Source organism: Fusarium sambucinum, chromosome II, assembly GCF_050947815.1.
Source record: "Fusarium sambucinum isolate potato_lamoka chromosome II, whole genome shotgun sequence".
In the NCBI taxonomy this organism is placed as follows: domain Eukaryota; kingdom Fungi; phylum Ascomycota; class Sordariomycetes; order Hypocreales; family Nectriaceae; genus Fusarium; species Fusarium sambucinum.
Window position 1 is genome coordinate 5,864,309 of NC_139293.1, and position 22,046 is coordinate 5,886,354.

The following is a 22,046-nucleotide window of genomic DNA, read 5'->3' on the forward strand; positions in this document are numbered from 1 at the left end:
CCCATCATCGAGACGGCATGTGAGGGCATGTGGATTGCTTTTTTGTCTTATCACGGCAGTCTGAAAGAAATGGATTGGCTTCTCATGTCCTTGGTTTAAAAAAAGGTGGAGTTGGGATGCTGTCACTGTCGTCCTTTGTTTCCTTGATGTGATTGATGGTTAAAGTCTTCCGGGAGTTACCCCATGGGCTGGATGGGCTTGGAATATGGGGGCCGAGGCTGGAGAGTCATGGACTGGCCATTTAAGGCGGCGCGCATGTAGCACGCACGACGACACTGAAAATCTAGGTGCTGTAAGATAGGGTAGAGGAAGGAATAGAGACCCCGGAAGGAACGGATTTGAATGAACAAAGTGCGCAAGAGGCCGTTTTTATGAGGTTATGTGAGGAATGCAACTGAAATGATATGCATGTGAGACAATGTTTAGGTAGGGAATGCCTCGGTATGACATGATATGTATGCTGAACTCCAACCAGGGATTATCTTGGAACCTATTTGGCTTATATGGAGATGTGAAGTCACGAGCTATGACACCAGAGAGTTGTGTTGAACGCTGAAATGCCCCCTACCTTTGAAAGACCTGTATGAATGTGACTAGGTGTGTCTGACCAGTTATCCAGGAGTCGTGGAGTTCATCTGCAACTTCAGTCACTGATGCCAAAGGGACGGGCGTGTTCCGACATTCGCTTCATAGCCTCAGTTCATACAAAGGCATCGCATCGAACAGTCAAAATGTGTTAATGCATAGAACGAAGGAACATGACTACCGATCATCCTTTGTTTGGTAACAACCCTCCCGTGGCGATTCCTACGAACACTACAAAGTAACTCATTGTGTTCATGATGGCTATTGTTCTTGTAATTATATAATGACAAGAATCTTCGCATATACTGACTTATAAATTCCTCATCAAGAAATCTCCCGATCTTTTACAACAGAGGATCATCGCCACACACCAGGTTTGTCATTTTTTTTCATACCTCAACTAACCCAACAACACATTCACAATGCCTCATAAGCGTAGCTCCCGTCGCCACTCTGTCAGCTTCCTAGAAGCTATTGGACAGTGGACTATGGGCCCTGAGTCTTCTCGTCGCACTTCTCGTCACAGTGGCCGTCCACATCGCCATACCGAAGCATATAGGCAGGCTCGTCTTGACAATGCACCGCCTGAACTGAACCTCACAGCTCGTCAGTGGCGGGAGTATGCCGAGCGAGTCCCTGCCGGATACTGCACAGATGGAGAGGATGGAGATGACAGCCGTGAGAATGCGAGACGGTCTCTCCCCCCTGCGGAACAGCCTGAGCCGGGCCCCTTTCGCTCTGCATGGTCACACTCTTCGAGTTCAGCAGTGACTCGTGCACATGGGGCTGTTAGACAACGAGACTCGTTTTTGGATCGCATTGTAGGCCGCACGTCCATGCAGGAACCTACCAGCCCGCTTTCGCGAGATGAGGTAAGTTTCAATGCTAACAACGATCAACTGTTCGCTAATGTTCCTAACTTTGAGGTAAGGCGAGATATAGACGAAGTTTTGGTTCATCAGCAGCGAGCTAGTGAGAGTTTTGGGCAGCGGACAGGATCCCGAGAGGACAACCAAAGAGAGGCTGAGGTGAACGCCCAGTCTCTGCGAGAGTCACAATTCTTCAGCAATTCTCGCCCTGCTCCCCGGGTCCAACAAGCAAACTCAGATGTATGGCCCACAGCGCAAAACATCTCTCGCGTACCTCTTGAACGCTCGCGTAATCGTGTCGGTAGCTGGCGCAACACCGTCACCGAGGTTCCCAATGAGCGACATGGTGCAGACCAGGAACCGTCTGTATTCGGAGGGAGCCATGTGACCGTTTGGCCTGGCCTAGATCAAGGTCACGATGGTGCTAGTTTGGCTCCTGACGACAGTGCTACCCAGATTCCGATGCACCATCGTGGACAGGATAGCAGAGGGCCACATGGATCTCGTGCCAGAGACTCTCACAATGGAAGTTCACGACAGAGTCGCCGCCGACATTGAGTCAGACAAGATGGGATGGAAGGAACTAGCCCTCTGGTGAAGTAAGTACTCTCGGATTGATGATTTTTAAAAGTAGAAGTAGAAGAAGTAGAGCATGTCTCATTGAGAGAGACTATAGAGAAGCTACGTAGGTACAGCAATCAGTATATTTCTTTTGTTTGAATTTCTTATGCACAATTAAAAATGTGGCAGTTGTCTTGTCTTGTCTTGTCTACTTGTGTAAGTCAATGAAAGGAAGGGGTAGTTACTGGGTAAGCCCCACCCACCCATGCCTCTATTTCTTTTTCTATTTCCATTTCCACGCGACGCGAACAAGCTTCAACTTGGATCTTTACCCATATGTTACGCCCCGCAGTACCAACAGCGCAGCACAAAAATTGTCACCTTTTAGCTCACAGTCCAAATCAATAATTATTCTCTTCAGGTTTCAGGACGTTCTTCAGTCACTTGCGCTTCTACACAAAACTTTAGATACGCTCTGTCGCCCCCGCGCACTGTTCTAGGTTCATTGCGACTCTCCCGATTGCCATTGACAACCAGGTCTATTGCGAACCATCTATCTGCCCATGTATTGATCGATGCTCTCGATTACATGTTAAGAAGCTAGTTTTTTAATGTATGCCTAAAACCTTATCAATCATCTTGGTGCTGTATCCCACTTTAACAAGTCCTGGTTAACTCATCTGTCTAGTATTATTCATAATGAATGTCTTAGACGATGATCGGCTGTCCAACAGCTCAAACGACTCGGACAACGATAATGATAACGACAACGACAATGATAACGATCGCATTGATCGGGACAATGACGCCGATGAGGCAATGGAGGATGTAGACGATAACGGCGATCAAGACCAGGACGCAGAAGGCGACGACGATGATAATAACGACGACGACGACGACGATGATGAGAATGGTGACGCAAACGATGATGGAGATGGAGATGCTGATGGCGACGGCGATGGCGACGAAAGCCAACCTCCTGCTACCGACTCCAATGACCAGACGAGTGCTCATATCAAGACCGAGCTCAATGGTGGTGATACCGAGCGCGAATCGACCACACCTTCACCGAGCTCGCACAGGAAATGGCCTCAGCCTCGACCAGAGGTCATCAATGCCCGCCTTTACGACATCGTGCCAACTATGGCAGCACCTCAGTCGACCAGTGTTAATGCCATGGCCATCACGCCTGATTTGCGATATTGGATCACAGGAGGTTCTGACGGCTATATCCGCAAATACGACGGTCCCAATACCATCAACGGAAAGCTGCCTTTGACCGTGGCCCAGAGACATCCTTTTGTGGACAGCGTTACAAAAGCTGGCATCCTCATGTCGTACTGGGAGAACGAAGAGCCTGCACCCCCTGGCCGAGGCGACCAAGAACACATACTTTCTCCTGTTTACTCCCTTGCTGTCCACTCTGAGGCCCTGTGGCTTTTGTCTGGTCTGGAGTCAGGCGGTATCAACTTACAGAGTGTTCGACACGACGAGGGCAAACGGATCCACTGTCTACAACAGCATACCAACGCCGTGTCCGTCTTAACGTTAGCACAGGATGAGAAGAGTGTTTTGAGTGGCGGTTGGGATAAAAATATTTACGACTGGGACTTAAACACCGGCCAGACAATCCGTAGTTTTGACGGCAATGCTGGTCAGATTTCGGCCCTCGAGCTGCGGCCTGCTAATGGTGCCCCCATCCCAGAAGACGATGACGAGCCACTGCCATCTACGACAGTGGCCACCAACAATGGAGCTCCAGTTGCAAGCGGGAGCTTTACAGATGGACTAACTCAAGATGGGGTAGATGACATGAATGCCGATTTCAACCCCGACGCCAATACCGGCGATGGCCAAGCATCTCCTGCTCATGACAGTCTTTTTGGGGGAAGCGATGCAGGAAGTCTATTCGGCGAAACAAAGGAAGATCAGCCCTTTGGGCATGATGACGATGAGTTTGGCGCTGGATCCATGGACATGATGCCTGGCCACGGCCACGACAGTGCAATGGACCACTCTGCAGACATGGCTGCTCTCGACGCAGGGAAAGATGCGGAAATACAACCGGCTCCCGCCGTTGAACCTCCTCCGCCAGACACATCGCAGGATGCAGCCGATGCTATGGACGTAGATCTCGTTCCTGCTCCAACACAGACCACAGAACCTTCCCAACCAACACAGGATTCTCAACCTCCTGCATCTCAAGAAGTCCCCGCTTCGCCATCTCTCATACTCACATCGCCCCACGCCCCAACGCAGCACGACCCTACACAAACATCTCCAACAACTTTCCTCTCCGCCGCCATGGATGGGTACCTTCGCATATGGGATAGGCGCCAGCCCGATCCTGTCGCGCGCATAGGCACTCGTAACGGTGTCCCGCCCTGGTGCATGGGGGCTTGTTGGAGTCCCTCTGGCAATGCTATCTACGCAGGTCGTCGTAACGGCACAGTCGAAGAGTTCGATATCCACAAGGCAAAGAGAAACTGGGAACCCCAGAGAACTTTTAAGTTCCCTGCTGGCAGTGGAGCTGTCAGCGCCGTAAGACCCATGGTAAACGGCCGTCATCTCGTCTGGTAGGTTCATTCTTCTCTGTCGCCTCTCTCTCTCTCTCTCTTGCTAACAGGATCAGCGCCTCCCATGACATCCTCCGCCTATATGACCTCCGCGACACCCGTGCATTCAAGCACTCCACTGTTCCCTTCCTAATTATCCCTGGCCCTCCCCGTGCAGGTGTCATCTCTAGTCTTTACATCGATCCGACCAGCCGCTTCATGCTGAGCGCAGCAGGTACTAGAGGATGGGAAGGCACCAGTACTGAAGTCCTTATCGGCTATGAGATCAATGTCACTGACGGATGAATTTTGGCCGAGAAAGGGGAGCATGGACTGACCATCTTTGAATTGAGCGCTCAACTTCCTAAATTTTTTTGTCTTGCTGTTTGAAGCGTTGGAACTAGCGGTGCTAACTTGAGAGTTCTTCTTTACACCTAGTTAGAGATAACCCAGATCACAATACAATGGCCATTTGCCACAGTTCAGATAACCAATCTTGTGCCTACAATGCAGATTCACTGAATCATGATATCAACGACAGTTGTATTGTGACATAGAGTACAAGTTCCAATACTCTCTACTTTGCTGTAGTTTCTGCCATGTACTCTTGCCTCGCTTCTCAAATAAGCCGGTGTGGATCTGTTCCACTGCTTTTGCCTTCTTCCCTATGGCTCATATCCCTTGACACCTCTGCTAACCCACCAAAGCGGAAGCATACAAAACATCATCAGTCCACGGGATATCCATGAGTATGGCCTCGCAACGTACAGCGTGTCACCAACTGTGTTTTTGACTCTTTAGTCGAAACTGATCAAATCTTCTTCGACATCCGATCCTCCACTCCTTGTACCCACGCGCTTCGTGTCTGCTCTTGGCTGCTCATCTTGTTGTTGTCGATGATCAATGATATACTGCCCGGCAACGACATCGGATCCTCCGCTCCCTGTAATCACTTGCTCTACTTCCGCGCCCGGTAGCTCATTTTGTTGATGTTGATCAGTGATGTACTGTCCGGCAGCAACATCATGGAGCATCTGCTTCCTTGTGGGTAGAGGCTTTGGGACGGTGTGGCTTGAACGTGTTTGTACCCCGTACCGACGCCTTCCGTCTGGCTCCATTGTAGTTGGACGGTACGTGGTCCTGATAACAACTGAACAGGGACTTCTTTGTCGTGACGCCCGTTTAGCTTCCTCACCGAGCGATCTATCCTTTTGCGAAATTTTCTCCGGACTCCATCTGTCCGAAAGAGAATTTGTAGTCGAGGATGCGGGTGCTAATTCGAAGTTGTTCTGGGTCTGGACAGTAAGCTGTTCATGTCGGCGAGTTGGCCCTGAGTGATGGCCCATTTCCATGAGCTGTTCACTGGTGGGTTCTTGCACACTGGACACTCCGGCAACGGAGTTGAGCTGCCCTGATCGCATTCCTATGTTGTCGCTATGAGTGCGGATTTGGGAGGCGCTCCGACTACTCTCTAAAGATTTTGTGGAGGTCGATGAACCCGTACCAGAGGCACCGTGTCGAACTGTTCCGCCTCGTCCACGTCGCACACCAGTCGTCGATCTTCCACCTCTTCCACCTCTGGTAGCTTGGAAGCCCTTGGCTTCATAACTTTGTGGTGTGCGTGCAAGTCGGAGAGGCTGAATAAGCGCTTGAGGCATCGGTGCATGAGAAGCTTGGGTATAGGCCTCATCACATCGCTGGATGCAACGACAAGGATTGCCACATGACGAGCTGCACTTGTGGCCACAACTCAAGATCCGCTCACATCTCTCTTCACATCTCAACTCTGAATGCTTGAACGGGTGACAGGTCTTCGTGCAAGGGTGACCTTCTGAGCATTGCTCTGTGCACGGCTCGTCACAGCCAGCTGCAGCAATTGTTTCCCAGTCCTCAATGCTGGATATTTTGGTCTCTCGCCCATGATTCTTGCAGGTGACGGGAAGGAAATCATCGAAGCAACCCTGCTCATGAAAGACGTTATAGACACCCAACCAAGTTGCAAAGCTTTCTTCCTCTTCCAAGAGAGCCCCAGCATTGCCAAAGACGTACATGCCGCACTTCGCACGGCTAAGAGCAACCACAGCTCGGTTCTTGTTCCGTACGAAGCCTGGGCGAGCACTTCGTACAATCGAGAGAATCACAATGTCGTTCTCTTCACCTTGAAAGCCATCTACTGTTTTGACCGACCATTCTTTTGTCGGGTTCCTGGCCGACAAAGTTGGGTCTCGTCGCAGGATCTCGAGCAAGAGATTGACCTGACCCTTGTAGAACGTCAGAATAGTTATACGACTGGGCGAGACTCCATTTTGTACCAGGTACCGAACGAAGCAGACGATCATGCTCGCTTCGTTGGAGTTTGAGTAGGAAAAGCCATCAGTATTTCGAGACTCCTCCCAACCATGTTGGAACCACCAAAGACTCTTATTCCCCATTCCCAAAACGGGAGGTCGGTTTCTGGGATCATTGACAGAAGAGTGGTCAGTAATTTTGTGATAGAATGCATTTACCACTTGGCGGATCGGTGGCACCATACGGCGCTGCACCTGGAGCATGGTATACGGCAATTTCAGGTTGACCAATCGCTCAAACAACGAGACATCCATGTTGTATGGTTCGCATTCGAGTTCACTGACATCCACATGTGGAACGAGCTGTTGGTGATCTCCGACCAGGATGATCTGGTCAAGACTGGGGTATAAAGCTGACGTTATGTTCGCTTCTCGTGTCTCAGCTGCCTCCTCGATCATCAAGATACGGGGTTTCAGGGCTGCAATCAAGCCGCGATATTTTGACAGCCCTGTAGTTGTACAGCCCAGAATCTCGACCTTCTCATTGATGAGGACTTTGACATCGTTCAATGATTGAGCGATCTTGATCTCGTCACACGTTTCTTGGTAAGCTTTGAGGAGCTCCGGAAAGCGTTTGGCTCTCGCATTAATGAGTCTCTCTCTTAGTAAACGGTAGACTATGCCGCGTTGCGCTGGTTTGATATCGTATAGATCATGATATTTCAGCAACAATCTGCTGGCTTGAGCGGATATGGCGTCCCCATCCGCATACCTGGAGGGAACAGAACCAGTCATGTAGAACTTGGTGGGGAAGAAGTCCCCGTGAAGCCGTTCTTTGCCGTTTTCCTCCTTTGATTCATCGATGGCATTGTATTTGTTTTCTGGAGGTTCTGTTTGACCTTTAGGGGGGCGATACACATATGTTTGGTCGTGCTCCACACATGTGCCGAGCCACGACTTGATGGAATCAACTGCTTCGTCGTCTTTCTGTCCGTTGCCTCCCGCAATGGGTAGTGTTTCATACTCTTCGTCGTCCAACGACTCATACTGTTCTTGACTTATTAATCCCTCGCGCAGAAATTCTTCCGCTGCGATGAATTGGGCAGGGAAGCATCCCTTCAAAAGATCTTGGATCTGGTTCTGGACTTGCTTTCGAGATCTCTCGCCTCGTGTAGGGCCATGTGCAATCTTGGAATCTTTCCTGATGTTGTAGAGTGTTCGAGCCTCAATTTTTTCATTCTCTGTACGCCCACCTAGACGAGCGATGACAGCCTCGACATCCAAGCATCGAGCGAGGAGTTGGTCCAATGCATGATTGGTTTGCGCAGCGACTATAACGGGTGCGATAGCCTTGCCTCCCTGGACAGCTTTAAGAGTACGTATGTGGCTTCCAAGGGCCACAACTGAAGTGAAAGTTTTCCCAGTACCCGGAGGGCCTTGAACCACCGCGAGCTCTCGTGAAGTCATGAGATGAAAGGCTTCCAGTTGAGATGGATCAAAGTGTTTGGCTCTTTCTGGAATCGTAGCACCCTCATTAGTGAGATAGGCAGCAGTACATTCCTTATTCGACCCATCAATGATGTATTTATCGAATTTGGATCTGTTCTTGGTATCAACACTAGGTTGGAGAAGACAAGAGGAGAGAAAGACTTACTCGAATTTAGCAGCATGCTGTAGTCCGACCATTGCATGACGAACGGTCTCAAAATAGCCGCCTTTAGCCTCGAGCATCACCAACTCGACCGAAGGATCAAACACAGCAGTCTCAACGTTGGACCAGAAGATTTCGATACGTGGTGGGGTGTTGATGTCCTCGCCGTCATCAAGGTTCGGCTCTAGCCCACCAAGAAGGTACCGGGCTGCAACTACAGCGACAAAGCACTGTTTGTTGAAGTTGTCTGACCGAGGAGACAGCGCAACGAGAGTTCCCGTGGTGAGGCGGGCGGATTGATGCCAGACTACCTTTGTTGTCGAGCACTCGGTCGAAAAAGAGATTCGACAAGCGGGCCCTCTTTTTGCAAGCAGATATCCCTGGACGCGTACCTTTTGTAGTTGAGCTAATGATACAAAAGACAACGAGAAGAAAACCAACCTGAGTGTAGACATGGAAAGTGTCTGAATCTTCCTTCACCGGTCTTTGTCTGAAGTCTCTGATCGCTCGCCTCAGCAGCTCAGTACCCTCGAAACGGTTCATGGCGTATTGGAACTCCAGGTAGGCGTTTTTGTCAAGCGGATTCTCGTCTGAAGGTCCGGCAGGAAGTTCAGCAGGGTATTCTGCCATCAACTCTTCGGGCTGAGGAAGCTCGGGAGATGTAAGCCAGTGTCGGCTTTGTGTGTCGGTGCTATTTCTATGCATCACATGTTGGGTTATAATCTCAATCGGGTGCTGGTCCCTTGATACCTGTATGGTGTTATTAGCAGGTGCAGGTAAACTTGTGGCTCTCATTCTTGCCTCATATTCGCGATTCATCTTTGAAGCAGAGTACAGTATGCCTGGCTGAAGAACAGGCAGAGTAGTGTGATACAGGAATCTTGCGGAGAGGGTGAGCTGCAAGTGCAGCTGACACTTGAAGGCGGCAAGGGTAAATGATGAGCAGTAGGATAAAAGACAAGGGGACAACTTCAACAGTAACAGCGTAACTTGTGCTGTGGGAAATCAAGAATAGACACCAAATGGTGATGGCAGAGAGATGTTTCGAGTGTGTGTGAAGAATGCAGACGGCGTTGCTTTGTTGAAAAATTCTGGGCTTCACAACCCAGGTTCTCAAGTTGCTGGGTAGCTTGTGTGCGACGGTAGGAAGGTAAGAAGAACAGGGGACTACCTAAGGGGAGAGGGAGTGAGAAGGAGAAGGAGAAGGAGAGGAGAAAAAGGTGTGGGGGAGGAAGGAAGCAGTGAAACGGATTGCCCTCGGGAAGAAGGAAGCATGGACCTTCCCTACCACCCGTGATGGATTAATCTAGCAAATGGAGTTACTGCCAGCTGCCTAGCAGGTGTCTGCAGGTCCGAGAGAGTGTTTCCAATGCCGGAGTTGCCTAGAGAAGAATGTCCGTCTAGTGATGGGTAAATATCAATGATACCAACGCATTGAGGGCACTGGAACTTTGGTGTTGGTTACTTTCTCTTTCAAGCTTATAAGGAGCTGTGGTTTCTTTCCTCAAATTTGAGCAGCTGCAACAGCTGTCAGGAGTGATGTATGCTTGCCCCTGATGAGGTAATGTATTGAGCCGCAAATGCCTTCCAGCCCAACACTAGTATTTTGCATAAAATTATCGAATGACTGTAGTAAGTTTTTCACGCCAATTACTTGTACCAGTTAGTTGTTGCGATAGACTGGAACGTTGTTGCGGCGTAGTTCGGTGGCTGCCGTCGCCCAAGGTAAGAAGAATCCCTTGCAGCGTCAAGTAGCAAAATCTAGATTGCGCAGTATTATTTCAAGTCGTAAGCGGCCCCATCTCCAGGATATCTCTAATCTATAGGATTATTCTGTAGTGCAAAAAGGATGTATCCTATGTGTTAAGTCGTTTGCTCATGAATAACCTTATAGTAGGTGGCTGTCTCAGGGGTATTATATCGTAACTCGTCGATGAAGATACTACTCCGACCTCAATAAAGAACTTGATCAAACCACATATTAAAACACTTTATTGTAACATTGGAAATAATGTATGAGAAACAAATAGAAGAACGTGAAGGAAACGTGCTTCGAGTGATGCCAAAATATCCTTTGGCGAAATCGCGGGAAGCCGCAGATAGTGGCTCTCAGTTTACCTTGCACATCCAGCACGCCGGTCAGATGCGTCCGAAACCCCTGTGCATGGAGTCTTTTTAGTATGCAGATTGGCTATCTGCATGATTTCACTATGCTTCTAGAGCTTCCACAAATAATGTGTCGGTGTGAATGGGATCCTGTCGCGCATGAAGCCATTTAATGAAGTATGCAAGCCTCCACAACAGTGCACCGGTAAACATCCCGGAAGAAATCCAGACACTTGTTATTGACGTCGCTAGAATCGACGATCGGTAAAGATAGTGCGGAGCTGGTTTATCTAGATATCACTTTTGTTGCTTTACCTACCTCTACTTAGCAACGACAAACCCTAGGCATTGGTCTGATAATGGTACGTGACAGGTCATTAACGTGGCCATGAAAGGATTTGTCTACTACAAATTACTAAGCTATCAGATACTACATATATCAGTTTTCTTAACCCACACAATTACAAATACAGCTTCCCCTGGCCACAAAATAGGAGAGGAGGGCGCTCTTGCTATTCAGACTATAGGGTAGGTTCAATCAGTTCCTCGTGTAACATGGCGACGAAAGCCCATGGTTCCTGACGACTAATCACCCATCTCCTTCACTGGATGTGCGCACATATAGCATGAAACATTGACACTCGCCTTCGGAATCTAGATGATGACTCAACACACCCAAAGCTCCAATTCGCCAGAAGATGCTCGCCACGTTTGCTTTGATCCCTGTTTCGCCTGGTAAAAGTACTGACCCTGATTCCAGTTTACTCCAACATGAAGCCTGTATTTGTATATAAAAATCCATACACGAGCAACAGAAAAGCTTTATCCGAAGGGTCAGCTATTTTGGGTATCTTAGAGCACAGAAAAGCCGGCATGTTCTAACTCAATGCCATCGGGAAGTATAGGCCGGCCTTGCATAGGAAAGGGCCAGAAAAGAGGGTTTTCCAAATTGTCCCCCGTCTGTTGGACTGAAGGCGACTGTTTTGGTGTTCCTGGCATGAAGTTTCCTGTGCCCCACTGGCACGTTATATCTCCATGACGCAAATTCGGGGAAAAAAAGTTCAAACTGCCAGTTTGTGGCAGGACGAGACGATCATATTCTTCCGCCGTGAGCTTATCGACATTGTTTTCGACGTCAATATTCCACTTCACAGCAAGATATCGTAGTATGTTGAGCGCCTGCTCGGCAAACTGGTGACAAGGGGCCATCTCAGTAAGATCCGAGATGCCTTGGGTAATAGATTCAGCCACGCGAGGATCAACCTTGACCGCCTTCTTCATGTCGGCTTCAGTGGCTTCCGGATTGACAGAAATCGCGCCGATTGCCAGGTGCATGATGGCTGATGTAAGGACGAAATACGGCACGAATGAGGGAGTTCTTCGCAGCGTATAGAGGGAAGAGTAAGATCTCAGGAGACCTTGGATGGCGTCAGCTGCCTGGGAGCAGACGTCGCGGGGAGAGACTTTGGACCCGATGATTCGTAGCTTGATTAAAGGCCGAAACAAGAGTAGGATGGCAAAATGGTAGTACATGCTATTCCCGGTTAGTATTTTATCTCGACAAGAGCATCTTCATGCTGAAACTCACTGTGCAAATAACACAGCTGGGGTAAAGTTGTGCCCCAGCCGAAGAACCTCGGGAATTCTATCATACCAGTTCAGGTACTGGGTATACATGCTCAAGAGCTCCCTCGCCGTGAGAGGTTTACCGGGAGAATGTAGAATGTACAAAGACTGGTGTACCAGCTCGCTCAGCTCACAGAAACACTTGTACACAGACCTAACATTTGACGGTTGCTGGCAGGATCGTTGTAATGGAGCTCCTGATATCGTTAGTTACTTCCTACGGAATCATTCGATCACAAACTTACCATCATCGGTATATGGTACCCATAAGGAAGCCTCTATGTCTCCTATTATTGCCGGTTTTGGTGGTAAGTGCGGGAAGCAGGAACATTGTGGCAGTGAGCCTGTAGCAAGGGACCATGCGCTGCGGGGGCAGGTTAGACAAATACTTTCTCGCAACACAGAGATAGACATACTGATCTAGTGCAAATGCTCCCCAGAAGGTCGCTGATTGCACAGCGAGTTCGTCCTCATCCCCTTCGTCCATGATTCTGTGCAATCCCATCTCAATAGCTAGCCGGATACTCTGACCAGCGTAATACCAACTCTCCGAATCGCGTCCGCAACTAGCTTCCCGGATCGACATTATGCCCAGGGCTTGGATGGTGGTCAACGAGTGATGATCTGTTTCTTGAGAGAAGAGTCGTAGTGACTCTTTGAAGAAATGGTCTCCGGAAGTGTATGGGTCATTAGGATTCGCTCGAGACATGGGCTGAGTTGAGAAACGACAGCCCAACGCGAGGAGGGCGTTTACTAGTATCGGCGAACAGTAGCGATTTCGTCCTTCTTGAAAATCATGTAAGAAATGCTCTTTGCTGAGGGAGGCAAATGTCGGGTACTCCCAGCAGAAATACAGTGCTAAAAGATGCTGAACGAGAGTATTATCACTAGTAAGAGCGGTCCATGTTGAAGTAGGTGTTCGGAGTTCCGGTTCGTTTAGAGGGGACAAAATCTGCTCGACCCCTCGATATCGCGGCAAGCCATCTGGCATCTGTTCTGGATGCATTCCTTCTGCCCAAGATCCGACACGGTTTTGTGGCGTCCAGTTCATAACATCTGGGTAGGAATTACTCCTCGTTGATCCTGTTTGACTGTGAAAAGACGAATGCCAGGGACTTTGCTGGCCCATCTCTCTCATCGAAGGCTGCTGCGGTGGCCCCTGGTTCACACCTAGACTCATCGCCGCCAACGTTCCCAGTCCACCTCCCGGGAAACCTGGCGCGGGTCCCATCGTAGGTCCCTCGGGTCGATTGGGAAAATTAGGCATCGGACCCCCTCCAGAGGGCGGCACGCTCGCTAGCCATTCTGAAATGCTCTCGATGGGTTGTCCACCTCGAAGTCGGGTGAGAACCCCTTCCCATAGCTCGGGTCGAACAAGCGCAGCGAAGATTTGATCACTGGATCGTTGCTTTTGACGTAGAGTCTCGATTTCGGTTCGCAAATTCTCCTTTGACTGGCGCACTGGTATTTCATATACACACTCGACATCTTTTTGTGCTCTGCAGCGCCCACATGGTTTCTTCCCATCACACTATGCGCAGCAATTGTTAGCCAAGAAGCAGCGCAAATACAAATATACGTTGCGTAGACAAGATGCATGTAGAAGACTCCGTCGCAAAACCGACAACACGATTTATCGTCAGACAGCGTCATGTGCAAGCCAAAATGAGCATTTCACCACGATTGGGGATATAGGGCAGAAGGAGACGGGCCAATTTGCTACATACCTTTGCGCGTTTCTTACGACACTCGGTGCAGGCATTGGGCGTCACGACACCCAACCCTCGGCGACGTTTCGAGTTCTGTGAATGGGCGACAATGGGTGCATTGCCGGATGCAGTCGAGGGCGTGTTTGCAGACTGAACCGAGGTAGGGGTTGGATTTCCCGATGCTCCCCCAACTTGCGCAGAAGTTCCCTGAGGCGTGTGTTCAGCGCTGGGGGGCGGTTGACTACCGCCATCTGAATGCTCGTTGTCTACGTCCATCTCTCGAACTGTAGCCTTGTTTATAGGCTATCACAGATATGATAAAAGTGGCGGAAGAAGGGCGGGCCCGAAATAGTCGTATGCGAATCGAGCCCGGCGTTTGCCGTTTGGCTTTGAAGTCCTACCTTCAGCTCGACGAGCTTCTGGTGGGATGAGGTCTAGGAGGGGCGACAGTGGAGGATACGGCGCAATCGGACATGCTGTAGAGGAAATCGTGTTGGTATCGCCCGAGTAAAAACTTGAGTTTGAAAATTCGAGCTCTCGTTTTCTCTGGTGGCGCCGGAGATGCAGTACTGGCTCTTGCGCCTGGTCTGGTTCAGGGATATTTTGGGCTGCTGCTACTTGAATGGCTTCTGGATTCAATGTCGCGTCACGCCTCGTAGCGGGGAGAATGCGATGCGGAGACACAATGCTGAAGTGACCCAAGCTCTCACAATGAATTGGAGACGAGTCGCACTTGGTTATAGTTTATTGTTCGGTAAACAGACCAGCAACTGCGCAATTGTTGACCTAGCCAGGTAGTAGGCAGGTACGCATGTAGCTAGCAACGACGTAACTGGACTAGAAGTGAGCTTTGAAGCTTGCAAGTTTGTGGATTGCGACTGGGGGCTGAAGGCACTTGTGACTGGTCTCGCGAGTCAAGGAGAAAGGAACTTGGCGTGAGAATGTTACAAGATCAATGGCGCTTCGAAGCGCACAATAGAGTCTCCTCTTTCTTTTTGTAACCGTGTTTTGTGTTTTGCGTTTTGCAGGAGGAATGAACGCACGATGCTGTTAGCTATAGATAGATAATCGGTGTCCACTCGATCGTCGATGGTGTCGGTACTATAGAGACCAGAAACTGCTGGCTGAAGTGGTCAATGCACAGCATAAATTGACAGCTACCAAACCATAACTGGCGGGCAGCAATTGGCAATGACGAAATGGGTAGTCGACAATAAGACTAGGAGCGGAAATTTCGCGCAGTTAACACAAAGTTGATAGGCAATCTAGAGAAGGCGGGGAAGGGAACAAGAACAGAAAAAGAAAAAGAAAATCCTGACTCCAAGGCAATTGCGATCACAATTACCGTTGCGCCCAATCCCAGGTACGCAGGTTTCCTGAGTGAATTCTTTTTTGCAAAATGTTGTATGGCTCGATTTGGCGGCTCTGTACTTTAGAAACATATCAGAGGTAATCGCCGAGGGTCAATCTCAGTCTCATACCATTTCAACTCAGAGAGAGAAAGAGTGAGGAGGGAAGGGAAGACGGGAATGGTCTTTAGAACAGTCAAGAAACAAGATAAGAGGTTGAGTTTAAAAGGCCAGACGAAAAGGTTGCCGGTAAAGAACGAAGAGAGTGATCTGTAGCCAGTCACGGAGGAAGCGCGATCGATCTTCTTTACTGTGATTACTGGGCAACGACAAATTCCGTATTCTTTTCGGACGGTTATATTGTCGTAGTCAAAGCAAATCAATTTGCCAACATCTGTGTTCTCGTCACCTCCTCTGTAGACGGCGGATATCACCAGCCGTGCTTACAACAACTTGCCGTGCTTTCCTTCATTCCATCTCTTGTCTCTATCAGACTTTTCAACAACTAGCAGCAGAAGTACGCTACTATCGTCTGTTATGTCAACCTCCAAGCCTCATTGAAGCCCGATTTGGGATTTTGATGACACTCAGTCTCCCATTGGATCGGCACAGACCGTTTAGGTTGTGCATTCTTCCTTGCACGGCACCTGGCTTAAGCCCACCAACAGTCCACATCATCTTGGCTTTTTGCATTGGATGTGACTTTCTTGGGCATAAAACATATGGCCATTTGAACCTTGCTTCATCTAATTGGACCTCCCAGGTAAAAAGGATTTCCTGCCCCTGCGAAGATGATGTCAGACATCAGTGTTTTGAACTCATCTTGCTACCCCAGACTATGATCAGCACAGTACCGGCATCCCGTCATCACAAGCCCCTCACGCCTTGCGAACAACAGGATTGTCCAGCTACTCCTTTGGGAATGGCAGATAGACAGGGTAGAATGGTCGTTCTTGGGTAAACGGCTACCACCTGTTTAGTTAGCGTGATTTTTTAGTCTCAATGACCCAAGCTCGTCTCTACTATACTCACAGAAGCTTCAACTTAACTGAATAGGGATTTGAACATAGCTATGCGATATGGGTGAGGGAAAGGTCTACTCGCATGCTACTGAATATCGACGAAATGCTACCTGGATAGTTGCCAGAGATCATTTTAATAATCACCTGGTATCTACAACAATGAACCTCATTTATCGTTGTTTTATCAGCTTAACCCTGGCCTCAGGAACCCCACAGTATCGACGTCATTAGCATACATACACTACAGCCTTATTAACATCACCCCAAGTCAATTCAGCTTGAAAATAATATTCAGCTAGTTCAACAAGCGTCCAATCATGATATGTCCTACATGTCACCATGTTCGTCCATGGTGGAAGGGACCTTTGATTGAAGAAAACAGTAGTAGTAAGATAGACCGACAAACTATCTACCTAACCAGAGTATCACCCAACATCCATGATCTTTCCCATAATCCAATACCATAACCTGGTTGTCCAAACACCATCCATCCCGCCGCCATATGTATGCGCCCAGTTACTATGCATCAGTGTTATACAGTTCCTATCTCTCGACAATCATAACAAAATAAATAATTGTATATTCTTATTCATCACAGTTCGCTATGCGAATGGTTCCCGGCGTCCCTTACTTGGGCTCCGATTCTTGACAGGGCTGCGACCTCGATCTCCTTTGCTTGAGCTTCGGCGGATCGAAGGCGTAAAAGATGGTGGAAGTAGTGCCTTCATTTTTGGTGGTGTATTGTCCGTGTCCGTCCCCTCGTCGAGAATCATATGACGTTTCATTCTTGGTGTCTGTACGGGAACCCACATGAACCCAGGGCCGTTCTCTGGAACCATTGATGCCTCGCGTGATGAAGAGGCAGGTTGTGATGGAACGGGCGCCGCCGGCTTGTTGACATATCCTCCCAAAAAGAAGTTGTTCGCAAAGGCACAGAAAATGAGTACAGCGAAGAAGAAACCCTAAACAAATATTAGTTATAGGTTAATAGACAATTCAAAGGAACAGCGTACCCAAGCCTTGAGGTTCATGGCGTCAGAGAATTCGTTGATGATCTCCGCGATTTGTTTTGCTGTCACCTTGACCCTCATGATAGCTTCAGGGTTTTGCGTCATGCACTCGAACCACTCATCGCAGTGTTTTGCAATCACTGGGGGGCGGTCGTTTCTTGAGCAACCATTGATGGTGTATTGTGTCTGACACTCAGTGATTCTGCCCATTATTTCGATACGGGCCATCTCGTTTGCGTTCTCGATGTCTGTCTTGATAGTGCTCACGATTGACCATCCAATATAGACGAAGACTGCGACAAGGAAAAAGTTTACGAGCAACTTCACCCAACGATATAGATTATCAGGGGCATTGGGGTGTTCATCCAACATATGAAGTAGGGAGCCCAGGAAGCCTTTGGGCTCTTCCTTTGTATTTCTCTTACCGCGCGATCGTCGTCGTGGTGCGATACTATCACCTGAGTCGGAGTCTGACTCTGTCCATCGATGCCGAGGTACGTTGCTGACGTCCCTGTCAAGGTTATGTCGCTTCCGTTTGCGAATAAATTCGGATACGGGGAGGTCTCGGTTTGCTCTGATCTCGCCTCGGCCCGGGGTGTGCTTCTTACTCGAGAAAGGAGTCTTGTTGTATCGGTGCGACTTGTCAATCTTGGAGGGACTTGCCATACCACCCATATTGATATCGCTGGTATGGTCTACTTCAGGAGTATCGTTTGGGAAGTCAGACACCTCTGTTGGGGCAGGACTATCTTCTGCACCTGAAGCTTCAGACAATACTAAATCCTCGAATGGTCGCCGCGGCGTTGTAAAAGCAGGGTTTCGGAACGGGGGCGCGGCAGCCCTGGATGGGACTTGGGGAGTAAAAAAAGATGCCCGAGGTGGTTGTGATTTCGAAGGTGTCCCGAAATTTGCGAAAGGGTTGGGTTTCGAAGGTGTCCCTAAGTTTGCGAAAGGGTTGGGTTTTAAGCTCGATTTTGAGGGCGAAGGAAAGACTGCGATACGGGATATCAGCTGCTGGCACTTGAGAAGGACTTGTTGACCTGGTTTAAGGACTTTGAAATCCTGCAAAGCCTCAACTCACCATCCTGCGAATTACTCTTAGCTGCATGTGTAAAGGGACTCGTGGGATCAAAAGGGCCGCTGTCCTGGTATTCCCAGTCCATAGGACTTTCGTAAGTTCGACGATCCATAATCGATTGACAGCTAATGAGTAGCTCGAAGTGTTACGGTATAAGGCCCTCTCAGATGAACAGAAATCTTTTTGAAGTTTGGCAACTTTTTGTGAACGAAAGCAGCTGCCACCGGATTCATCAATCAATCCATGGCAACTACCTGAAAGACCAATGTAAACAAAGGTGCGGGTCACTTGCCTCAGGCTCCTAATTGGAGCTAGGTGATTATGTCAGCAGACAAGGGTCGCGCCTCATGCTTGTGGCGGCTCCAGCCAGGCAAAGAAAGTTGAAGGTTTGCGAATTGTTGTTTCTTTACCTGATCTTTGATGATCAAAGCTCTTAAACACTCTTCACGGGCGAAATTCCAGCAAAGCTCCTCTTTCAATATTGCCTGCCCTCAGAGAATCTACCATCTCACCATCCCGAAATAATTGCTGACGCAGTCAAACGCGATCGACGACGCGACGATGTCCGAAAGGAATTCCCCAATCGGCGAGCACGCCAACGAGCCTGTCAACGATGGTCAGGAGCAGGAATACGAAGATGCTGTTGCTGCTGCCGACTCTGATCGCGACTCAGATGCGCTGTCCGAAGTAGATGAGGACCAATTCGAGGACTACGACCCTGAAACTGCCAATATTGAAGACCGTCCCGTTGAAATTGATGAAGATGTTGCTCGCACGCTGAAGGCAACGAAGCGTAAGCGGGCAGAAGGTGAGGCACCAAAGAAGCCTCGCGAAGGCCGCCGAGATAAGAAGCGTCGAGATCGGGATGAAGATATCGAGATGGATGATGCAGACGACGGGAGCAAAAAGCCCCGACGATCAAGGCGCGCTGCTGCTGATGGAGAACGACGCCAAAAGTCCAAGGCTGCCACGCCGGAACCCGAGAACGAAGACCATCTTTCACCAGAGGAACGGCGAAAGAGGGCTATTGACCGAGCTCTTGATGCAGCAATCAAAAAGCCCAGCGGCCAGAAGCGCAAGAAGAAGGACGAGATCGTAGGTACTTTTATGCATAGACAAGGGCGATAGCTAACTTTCGTTTCCACAGGATCTTGAGGCCGAGATCGATGACCTACTGGCGGATCTCAAGGTTAGAATGGAGGGAGCATGCCAGTCCGACAATCAGGCTCGTGAGGCTGGTCAACCAGCACTTCACAAATTGAAGCTGCTTCCTGAAGTCACTGCTATCATGAACCGCAACAATGTTCAGCATGAAGTTCTCGACCCAGACACCAACTTTTTGCAACATGTCAAGTTCTTTTTGGAACCGTTGAACGACGGGTCCCTCCCGGCCTACAACATCCAGCGAGATATTTTTAATGCTCTTGCCAAAATGAATATCGAAAAGGAAGCGCTTCTCAGCAGTGGTATTGGAAAGGTAGTCGTCTTCTACACTCGGAGTAAGAAGCCCGAGCCTAGCATCAAGAGAATTGCACAGCGTCTTCTTGGAGAGTGGAGCAGACCTATCCTCAACCGAACCGACGATTACAAAAAGCGACAGATTGAGACGCGGGATTATGATTACGAGTAAGCTCATCGCTCTCTTTAATGCCACTTTTGCTAACTGAAACATCAGCGCTGCCAAGATGGCACAACGCCAGAAAACCAACTCGCAGTTCAGTCTGTCCCAGCGTCCTGCAACTAACACCAAGGAGGCTGAGCGTGAGCGTCTTCTGGCCCCTTCACGCGGCAACAACTCTGCGCGTATGGTCAATCTTCCCTCGAGCTACACAGTCGCCCCTCAAAGCACTTTCATGGGAAGCCAGGGCTCGGGCCATCGTCCTCTGGGTGCCGGTGGTATGGAGGCATTCCGCAAGATGACGCAGAAGAGCAAGAAGCGTGCCAACTAAAACGGCTAATATGGGACTCCTCCACTGAGATTGTTTGAAGTTGCATCTTTCATTGAGGAGCGTATTGATTGTGAGCTATTGGTTGATAACAAAGGCGACGATGGTAGAGGCTGATATCGGGTTTGGCGTTCAGGGCGTACGTATACAAGGAAGGCTATTAAACTTATAAAATGGAAGTCCATCATGATGGGCTAATGTGAACTGCTTTCTCAAGACCTCATATGTCTCATTTCCGACTTGGGTAGCAGTATGATTGTTTATCCCATGTCATAGTACAATATGTACGGGTGATCCATAACCCATGTGCAATGCACGTGCTTGACACTGGAAGAAGAAGAAGTTGATCCGGGCGTCATCACTTACACGACTGTCAGATATTATTATTAGCCACGTGGCAGATAATAGTCAAGTTTTGTCATCTTGTTAAAACGTAGCGTCGCTGTGCTTCTGTACAAATGCATGAGATCCAGACACAAAAAGACGGCACAGATAATATGAGCCCATCCTATGAATACCTAGGTAAAGAAGAAAATATTGGACAGAACCCTATATCCCAAAGGAGCGCCGTTCCAGGGTACTAATCTAAATCGAACACACCAATCGCTCATATAGTTGCATTTGATGGGGGGGCTTCGCAAAGTCTAATCGATGCTCATATAGTTGCATGGTATTCTTACCCAATATTGGTTTCACGACTGAACTATCGGGAATTGTGCCTTGGTAAGTTCTTGGAACGGTGACGTCAGGTCGCAATTGATGAAGCCCAAGATCCGATGGAGAGGCTACCTCCATATTTGACATGCGCTATGGATGCGACTACGATCAACATGGGCAATGAGAAGTTTGAGCAGCAGTCGAAGCGCGCCATAGTTGTGAGATACATCTGCATCTGCTACACGTAAAGTTAAATCAATTCTTCTCTGTACAGTGTTCTGAATCGTTTTAGTGCCTAGGTACCTACATAATATCGGTATACAAACTTGCGACAGGCATCCTTGCAGGAGACAACCAGGAGTGCCCTGCTCGGTATGTACCTGCAAGAATGGCGTCAGCTCCATGCTCGAATCAATGAATGTGCAAGACAACTTTTAGCGCCTGATACGAGAGCATCACCACGACTAGATACCGACACCAGCTATTACCCAAAACAAATGCCGCTACTTGGCCGTCCGAATGCATTTGTTTCTACGAATCCTTGCCTTGAGCCCGTCTTTTTTTTAGGCACAGCAGGGATTAATAGAACAAGAGATCAAGTTTCGATTGCGACGGCAAGCATCGTCATTCTCTTTGTCAGTCCTTGTTATAGGTTCTTGGGCTGCTCCAGGGCCGTGAATAGCTTTGCGACTTGACATACCTACTAATCCACACATGCATGTATCTCGCGGATGGACTAACTGTCCCTGTTATTGTTTTGATATTAATTATGTCGTGAGTCGTCTGAGACCGCCATCATAATTGAGCTGTTGTAATCTTGCTTGTATTTATACCCTTATCAATGTCAGGTTGTGAATTTAGACGCTTGCCTCGTTTACAGAAGTCAACGCAAAATCCTGTTGGCTACCTACCTTAGTACCTAGATAGTAGGTACCTAGTAGGTACTAACGTTAGGTGTACATACACTGCAAGAATCTGTCACCTTCCTCTTGTCCCAGCCCAACCCATCAACCGGGACCCTGGCATCTGGGCCC

The 22,046-nt window shown here is 48.9% G+C and overlaps 6 protein-coding genes across 6 annotated transcripts; 3 read left to right on the plus strand and 3 right to left on the minus strand.

The window, feature by feature from the left end:
* Window positions 1-1,007: 1,007 nt before the first annotated feature.
* On the plus strand, window positions 1,008-2,012 carry FSST1_008927 (uncharacterized protein; the record flags this gene model as incomplete). Its single annotated transcript, XM_083225857.1, has 1 exon — window positions 1,008-2,012. One exon carries the CDS (start codon window positions 1,008-1,010, stop codon window positions 2,010-2,012), a length of 1,005 nt encoding a protein of 334 aa, XP_083084888.1.
* A 702-nt stretch (window positions 2,013-2,714) lies between these two features.
* Window positions 2,715-4,876, plus strand: FSST1_008928 (WD40-repeat-containing domain protein; the record flags this gene model as incomplete). The annotated part of the gene is made up of 2 exons (XM_083225858.1): window positions 2,715-4,591; window positions 4,642-4,876. 2 exons carry the CDS (start codon window positions 2,715-2,717, stop codon window positions 4,874-4,876), a joined length of 2,112 nt encoding a protein of 703 aa, XP_083084889.1.
* Window positions 4,877-5,367: 491 nt separating this feature from the next.
* On the minus strand, window positions 5,368-9,328 carry FSST1_008929 (P-loop containing nucleoside triphosphate hydrolase protein; the record flags this gene model as incomplete). The annotated part of the gene is made up of 3 exons (XM_083225859.1): window positions 5,368-8,458; window positions 8,513-8,901; window positions 8,951-9,328. The coding sequence occupies 3 exons, from the start codon at window positions 9,326-9,328 to the stop codon at window positions 5,368-5,370; spliced, it is 3,858 nt and encodes a 1,285-aa protein (XP_083084890.1).
* A 2,139-nt stretch (window positions 9,329-11,467) lies between these two features.
* Window positions 11,468-14,226, minus strand: FSST1_008930 (transcription factor domain-containing protein; the record flags this gene model as incomplete). The annotated part of the gene is made up of 5 exons (XM_083225860.1): window positions 11,468-12,149; window positions 12,204-12,438; window positions 12,487-12,605; window positions 12,658-13,772; window positions 13,969-14,226. The coding sequence occupies 5 exons, from the start codon at window positions 14,224-14,226 to the stop codon at window positions 11,468-11,470; spliced, it is 2,409 nt and encodes an 802-aa protein (XP_083084891.1).
* Window positions 14,227-16,923: 2,697 nt separating this feature from the next.
* On the minus strand, window positions 16,924-18,521 carry FSST1_008931 (Di-sulfide bridge nucleocytoplasmic transport domain-containing protein; the record flags this gene model as incomplete). The annotated part of the gene is made up of 3 exons (XM_083225861.1): window positions 16,924-17,283; window positions 17,335-18,323; window positions 18,413-18,521. The coding sequence occupies 3 exons, from the start codon at window positions 18,519-18,521 to the stop codon at window positions 16,924-16,926; spliced, it is 1,458 nt and encodes a 485-aa protein (XP_083084892.1).
* Window positions 18,522-18,970: 449 nt separating this feature from the next.
* On the plus strand, window positions 18,971-20,358 carry FSST1_008932 (transcription factor SPN1; the record flags this gene model as incomplete). Its single annotated transcript, XM_083225862.1, has 3 exons — window positions 18,971-19,504; window positions 19,557-20,035; window positions 20,085-20,358. 3 exons carry the CDS (start codon window positions 18,971-18,973, stop codon window positions 20,356-20,358), a joined length of 1,287 nt encoding a protein of 428 aa, XP_083084893.1.
* Window positions 20,359-22,046: the final 1,688 nt, after the last annotated feature.